General features: G+C 43.1%; 1 protein-coding gene across 1 annotated transcript; it reads right to left on the reverse strand.

The window, feature by feature from the left end:
• Positions 1–349: 349 nt before the first annotated feature.
• On the reverse strand, positions 350–3,110 carry LOC120849074 (zinc finger protein 525-like). The gene is made up of 2 exons (XM_042294710.1): positions 3,017–3,110; positions 350–1,628 (listed from the first exon to the last, which is right to left on the reverse strand). The coding sequence occupies exons 1-2, from the start codon at positions 3,108–3,110 to the stop codon at positions 646–648; spliced, it is 1,077 nt and encodes a 358-aa protein (XP_042150644.1). The 3' UTR covers positions 350–645.
• Between the last annotated feature and the right edge of the window lie 4,379 nt (positions 3,111–7,489).

A 7,489-nucleotide genomic window follows, 5' to 3' on the forward strand; every position in this document is an offset into this window, starting at 1 on the left:
AATAAAAACCTAAAAAATTACTCCACACTCGAGTACAAGATCACAAAAGCAGAAAGAAGACACTATGGGAATCGAAATTCACACACTTCATCTTTTTTAGATAATTAATTTGAAACTTTGGTCACACAATGTATTTTCTGCAAGTGCCTATCCTTTATATACAGGAGTAAAAACAAACACATTAGACAACATCTCAAACGAGTTACATTGACTTATTTCAATCTATTGAAAAAGTTAACGATTTGTCATTGCACTAACCAACCTCTTGATCACTTCTGGCAAGGAATTGCTCCCTACTGTGTGAGCAATGCAAGAGTTTAACTATCCATAAACAATCAATGAGGTAACCATACTGGATATACAACTACCCGTTCTGAGAAGTCGACAGTGCAAAAGCCCACCACCTGCCACCCGATTAATGCACTCGTCCTTAGGTTCGTTTACCACTGCTTTGGCACATGCCCCACGAGGCAGAGGCATTAAAAAATGCACAGGAACATTGCTGTCATTTGTAAGGCACTGCATTCCTGCCATTTTAGGGTACTGCATGCATTTGTATATTTCAACTGAAATGGTGCATATCTGCACTGCAGATCAGATCCCTGAGAAAAGGCCTTGGGACACATGTTCCACTTAAATTACTTTTCAACAGTGTGTTAGATTATGGCGTCTCAGATGTGAATTCTGTGAAAATGTTCGGGGGCACAGCTTGCACTTAAATGGCTTTTCACCTGAGTGTGTTCGATTATGGTAGATCAGACTGGAATTCCGAGAAAAGGCTTGGGGGCATAGCTTGCACTTGAATGGCTTTTCACCTGAGTGTGTTCGATTATGGCGGATCAGATCGATTTTCTGAGAAAAGGCTTGGGGGCATAGCTTGCACTTACATGGCTTTTCAGCTGAATGTGTTCGATTATGACAGATCAGACTGGCTTTCTCAGAAAAGACTTGGGGGCACACCTTGCACTTAAATGACGTTTCAGAAGAGTGTGCTAGACTATGCGTTTTTAAATTAGAATTATTAGCAAAGACTCGGGGGCACAGCTTGCACTTAAATGGCTTTTCGCCCGAGTGTGTTCGATTATGCAAGATCAGAGCACTATTATGAGAAAAGGCATGAGGGCACAGCTTGCACTTAAATGGGTTTTCACCAGTGTGTGTTCGATTATGGTAGATCAGATAGCCATTCTGAGAAAAGGCTCGGGGGCAGAGCTTGCACTTAAATGGCTTTTCACCAGAGTGTGTTAGATTATGCCTTCTTAAATGAGAATTCCGAGCAAAGGCTTTTAGGCAAAGCTTGCATTTAAATGGCTTTTCACCAGTGTGTGTTTGGTTATGCCTCTTCAGTCGGGAATTCCTAGCAAAGGCTTGAGGACACAGTTGGCACTTAAACAACTTAATACTTTTGTGCTTTTGAGTGTTGCTTAGCACTTTGGACCTGGAGTGAGAGGACACGGGAGGATGCTGGCTCTTGGATTGTTCATCACCATGGGCAACCAGGTGGTTCACGATCCCATGCTGATCTTTGGTGACATAGGTGCAGGAACAGCACCCAAACCAGATGTCGTCAGTGGCTTTCAATGGGCAGCTGGTCTCTCCCAAAAGTGCAGCTCCCCCTCCTAAAAGGCCTCATGTGTATTAGGACACTAGGAAAGCACAACAAAGATAGCAATGTTTTAGAAATAAGCAGTCATTATTGTAGTTCTGCATTATCTGACTGGTTGAATTTCATTTTGCCCCTTTTACTTCAGTTCCAAGCACTGTCTCATGTTAATTCAACATGGTTAAGTTTATTTAAAACCATAGTTTGCACACAAATTAAAGAAAACATTCACTTGGCCTTCAGATGTAGTGTGTTGCTCTCTACCAGAATGTTTTCAACAATATGATATGCTCAATAACTACCAAATGGACACATCAGATGGGCAAGAACATATATTGCGAGTGACAAATGACGTCTAAAGGACAAGTGAAAGTTTTTCTGTTTGCACAAATTATAGATTTTTAATAAAACCTTGTGGCATGTTTTGCAAAGAAAAAAAATTATGAAGCAATGGCTGACTTTCTACTCTGTTCATTGTTTCCCAATGTTATCTTGGTACCTTGCAGAAAGCCCTCTTCCTTTATCTCATCTTCATCTTCCCGTACATAGAAAATCACAATTTACCTTGCCTCACACTCTTTTAACACTGCCATGAACTTCCTCTAGACTCCAATCCTAGTACTTGCTTCCCTCGCCGAGAAGCATAATCCATATCACTTTGTACATTTTCATCCGAGCTCTGGGGTCAGCCGAGGATGCGTCCCTGGTGGAGGATCTTCGAATCGGCACGGATTTGTACAAGAAGCACTGCTTTGGTCTATGACCACCTGTAGTCTAGACTAGAGCACTGCACGGGCCAGAATTTCTAGACACGGCCCGGCCCCGGCCCCGGCCCGAGCCCGACAATATTTTTAATTTTTCTAGGCCCGGGCCCAACCCGAGTCCAAAAAAATTTAAATATATGTGCCCAACCCTGGGCAGAGCCTGAAAACTGGGACCAAGATTTTTTTTACACAATAAATATGCCGACTTAGATATATTTTCAAGATATGGGCGAAATATGCACATAATTTGTGAGTCTTTGAACTCGTGGCACCGAGAATTCATGAGACAAAATAATATAACTTTTTATTTATGAATTTTTTTTAAAAGATATTGCACTTTTCGTTGTTCAGTTCAATTTGTTACACAGAGGAATTCCCTTCCTACATGTTTTTTTTTGTAGAGAAACAATAAATTGTTCAGTGACTCTTTCTTCAGGCAGGTCCACCTTGTTTGCATGACGTAGCCCTCCACACTAAGGTTCCGTTCACATCTAGCACTCGCGAGTGCACAGGAAGCGTTTGGATAGAAAGGAGAGTTTCGGGAATCCCTTTTCGTGCGTTCTCCAAAAGTCGCAAGGCTCAAACACTTCAGAGCACAAGTAGTCCTTCCTTGCCGTGCAGGTACTCCTCCAATTCGTCAGTAGCTAACTTGTCATCCTCCGCCTCACTCCAGTCTTGAAACAAACCCAGGCACCTTCTTTTCGAAGCGGGATCTTGAACGTCATCGTCAGTTTCATCTGCATCTTGCTTCATTGCTTCAGTGACACGGGCAAGTAGCTCTCTGACGTGTGCATAGACTTCAAGGCGCTCGTCCTCGGGCAACATGAGGAGTTGGCAGAACTGAGGCCAGAGAAATGTGGCGGTCTTGTGGAGGAGAGAAATGTTCAGTTTCGTGTCCAGGAAATGACGAGCACGGACCTTGATCGTCTCGATTTGCACTGCCTCTACTGCAGACACTGGAGCATGTTCAAGATGGTTCTTCAAAGCGGAAGCCTAAAGCACAACCAGAGGAAGTGTTGGACATTTTTCCTCTTGAGCGCATCACTAGCATCTTTCAAGGGTTGCAGGAACTCGATTAACTCGTTAAAAGTTGTTTTGTTCACGCTTCCCATCACTGGATTGTTCCTTGACTCCAGTAGACCTTCTATCTCCTCGAACTGAGAGCAGACAGACTATAGCATGGATACCTTTCGCGCACGCGGTTGTCACTTTCTCCTTAACGTCCGCGGGTGCGGGAGGTTTAGGGCATTGAGGTGATAAAAAATAGAAATACTTATGCTGTTCGATGAAACCTTGCACTTGTGACGACTGAGATGAGACGTTTCTGACTTTGAACGAACAACAGCGAACATGTCTTTTGGGCGCCGACGTTCTAGAGTCCCAAGGCTGTGAGAAATTCTTCCCATACAGAGCTCATAAATTTTGTCTTCTCAACAAGTTTGTAGAGCGTATATAAGCTCGCCGATTGTCGATATTGGTGCACCACCTTCCATTGCTGCCATTGGGACAAAGGGTGGCAGTATAGAAAATAAATGATAATATAAGAAAAGTTTCTCTGGAAAGATGAACTTGTCAAGCGTCTGTTTCTTATTGGATGGTTGGTAACATGGGCAGGACATAGGTCGATTCTATTGGACACTTCGAACCCGGAAAGATTCTAGAAGAAAAGACAATCACAACCTCACTAGTGCATCTTCAAAAGAATTTGTAAAAAAATATATATATCTAGGGTATGTTGGCATGTTTTTGGTGGCATAGTAAGGCCCCCGCAGAAAGTATGAGGTCAAGGTCATGCTTTTCTTCTTTTTTTTTTTTTTTTTTGAAAAGCAGAGGAAAAATACAATTATGTTGTACCCTGCGACCGGAGTGCCCTCGTTTTCTTGCCCAAACTCTCCCACTATGCTGGTGGAGTCCATACATTTTCTTTTATCCGCTTGAAGGCTTTATAACTGCAAGACACCTTTTTGTTATCGTGAACAGCACTGTAGTGACTTTGCACTTTGCCTTTTTAGTTTTCAATTAGCCTAAAAGATGAATGAACTAACTTTTTGTTCTCACCAATTTAGAATTTACGACATATGACTGCCCAGGGACAGACCGGGCCGGCGCAGCCCGAATGCCTTTTTGTTGAAGCCTGAGCCTGGCCCGGGCCCGAGAAAATATGAGCTGCCGGGCCCAAGCTCTGGTCTAGAAACAGCCACTTTATTCTCTTCATGAAAAAAGTTGAAATGAAAAACTTACCAAGACTTAAGGAGTGGATCGATTCCATTCAAATTGCTGGCTGTGATCAGGTTTGCAAGCAGGCATGGGCGATCACAAAGGAGCCACGGGACCACTTGAGATGACTAGGACCAAATGCAGAGAGCCAACACCGTAATTAAGAACAAAGCAGGCACACCCTCCAAGCACATCAAGTTAGCCAGACAGCTATGAGGATAACACACAAGAAACACACACCCCCCCACAATTTTATGATTGAGAAAATGGGATGCTGTGCACCTAGCAATGGGTGCTCGCTTGCATATGTTAACACAACCCGTTTTCTTGCTTTCTGCCACATTGTTATTACAGTAAAATTCCTATCAGTTAAAGGGAAGACTGGCAAAAGATAAAATCTGAGATAACTATGCCAGTGGAATGATTGGCAATCTGCAGCGGCAGTGGCACCTACTTCTCCAAGCTAATCTGTCTTCATGCCATTACAGTGTCCCGCTGCAAAACACTGCGTCGGTTCCAGCCAGGAACAGGGGCATCGCCGCAGAAAGCCAAGCGATTGACAATCACCGACACTGGCATGCCCCTCGCCACAACCAAGCAAGAATATAAGAAAAGGGCATCGCAGGACCGCTCCCCTCTTGGCAGTCAGCAGCGGCAGTGGCACCTACTTCTCCGTGCTAATCTGTCTTCACGCAATTACAGTGTCTCGCTGCAAAACGCTGTGTCAGTTCCAGCCAGGAATGGGAGCATCGCCACGGAAAGCCTAAGCGATTGACAATCACCAACACCAGCATGCCCCCTCGCCACAGCCAAGCAGGGATATAAGAAAAGGGCATCGGAGGACCGCTCCTCTCTTGGCAGTCAGCAGCGGCAGGGGCACATACTTCTCCGTGCTAATCTGTCTTCAAGCCATCACAAGTTGGTGCTCCCTCTTTAATCATTTTTATCATTCTACAGTTGTTGCTACTGCTGCTGCTGACATTTCTAGTGCCTTCGAGTGTGCTGTTCTTGAATACTATGTCATTGGATGATGACAATGAGTGCATATCCTGCCCTGCGACACTTTCCGAGGACGGCTCGTTTTTAACGCGTGTTGAATGCGAGTTCAGTTATCACTTTGGTGAGTGTTCTGAAACCAAAACAACTAAGGCAAAGAAAGCAGTCGCCAAAAATCCTTGGGCATGCCCAACTTGCAAAGTAGCTAAAACGAGATGTGGTCAGGCACCGGAAAAATCAAAGCAGAGTAAAGAAATTAAAGATCACAAAGAAGGAAACATGCTGGTGGAAATAAACAAGAAACTTGCTGCACTTATGGAAATGAAGAGTGCTGTAGAGAACATTAAAAAAAAGTTCAGAACGTGTCAGACAAGTGTGATGGGCTACTTGCTGAGATGCGCAGTCAAAGACAAGAAATAACGGACCTTAAAGAAAGCATACAAAAAGTAGAAAACACTGGTAATGAAGAAACAAAACAGCTCAAGCGAAAAATTAATGACCTCGAACAATACAGCAGGCTGCGAAACCTTGAAATTTATGGCCTACAATATTCGGTGAATGAGACCTTACCGCAGAAGCTGAACGACCTAGCCTTAGAGCTCGACCTATCACCACTAACGGAACAAGAACTGAAAGGACTACACAGGTTGCTAACAAAGCCCAAAAAACACCGGCTGTGTTGATCTATTTTTCTACACGAGCAACAAGAGACCGTTGGCTCCAGAAAAAAAGAACAGCTTCGGGGAAACAGGCCTCAATTTTATAAAAACCTGACGGCACACAACAAAAAGCTACTCCGGCTGGCAAGACGGAGGCAAAAAGAAAAGAGCTATAAGTACACATGGCAAAACAAGGACGGATATATGTAAGAGAGAAGATTGGTGATAGTGCTATCAGGACCAACAGCGAAGATGAACTGACAAAAATATGTTGAAGATTGAAAACTTTTTTTTTCTTTTATTTCTATCTTTTTCCTTTATTTTGAACTTTCTAACTAATGGAAAAGTCATCAACTGACTGCTGTTATTAATTACAATGGTGATACTTTTAATATACTTATGAGAAATAATGCACTAAAAAACAAGGAAAAAATTTCCTTATTTCATCTGAATGCAAGAAGCCTTAGAAATAAAAATGACAAAATTGAACCGTTCATGAATATGCTGAATCATAACTTTGCTATTTTGGTATTTACGGAAACGTGGTTTACTGGCATTGGCGATACTGTTAGCTTCAACAAATATACCTGTGAGGAAATTCATTGTGAAAACCGGAAAGGAGGTGGTGTGTCGCTATATTTTCGTGATGGCCTAACATATGAAATTGTTCCAGAGCTCACGCGTGTTAACTATGATTATGAATTGTTTGTTTCCAAATGCAGTAAAATGGTTGTGGTTGCAATATACAGACCACCACACCGTGTGGATCATTGCGGGTTTTTCTGGATTTTATTACACATTTAGTAGATTATATTACAGCTGTTAACTTGAAAATTGTCATAGCAGGCGACTTGAACATAGATCTGATATCTGAAGACCCCTCGAATGTTGAGCTTCTTGAAATAATCCAGTCTTCCAGTTGTGAAAACTTGATTAATTTGCCTACTAGGATAACATCACATACAGAAATGTTAATTGATATTTGTATAACCAACAGCCAAACTGACGACGCGTATGCGGGTGTATTTTCAGTTGGACTTAAAGGGGGACCAGCAGAAGTATTCTTCCGCCTGGCGGAAAGTCCTCCTCGCCCTCTTTCTTTCTTGTATTGTAGCATGGCGAGGCGAGGGGAAAGGTCCCCTTTTGCGCCGACTTCTTCTGAGAGAATAAGCCGAGAAAATCCCCTTTCTGAGCGACGGGCGATGGGTGCGGCAGCAGCGACCTCGTGACTTACAGGTATCTTCAGCTCC

Source organism: Ixodes scapularis, unplaced genomic scaffold (assembly GCF_016920785.2).
Source record: "Ixodes scapularis isolate PalLabHiFi unplaced genomic scaffold, ASM1692078v2 PGA_scaffold6__148_contigs__length_123643588, whole genome shotgun sequence".
Lineage (NCBI taxonomy): Eukaryota > Metazoa > Arthropoda > Arachnida > Ixodida > Ixodidae > Ixodes > Ixodes scapularis.

What these genes read in the sequence shown, in the direction of transcription:
- LOC120849074 (XM_042294710.1), bottom strand. Translation starts at nt 3,110, where the DNA reads ATGCAGATGAAACTGACGATGACGTTCAAGATCCCGCTTCGAAAAGAA. An exon ending in AGTGAGGCGGAGGATGACAA is followed by an intron (nt 1,629 to 3,016) that starts GTTAGCTACTGA and finishes AATACACATGAG; the next exon opens with GCCTTTTAGGAGGGGGAGCT.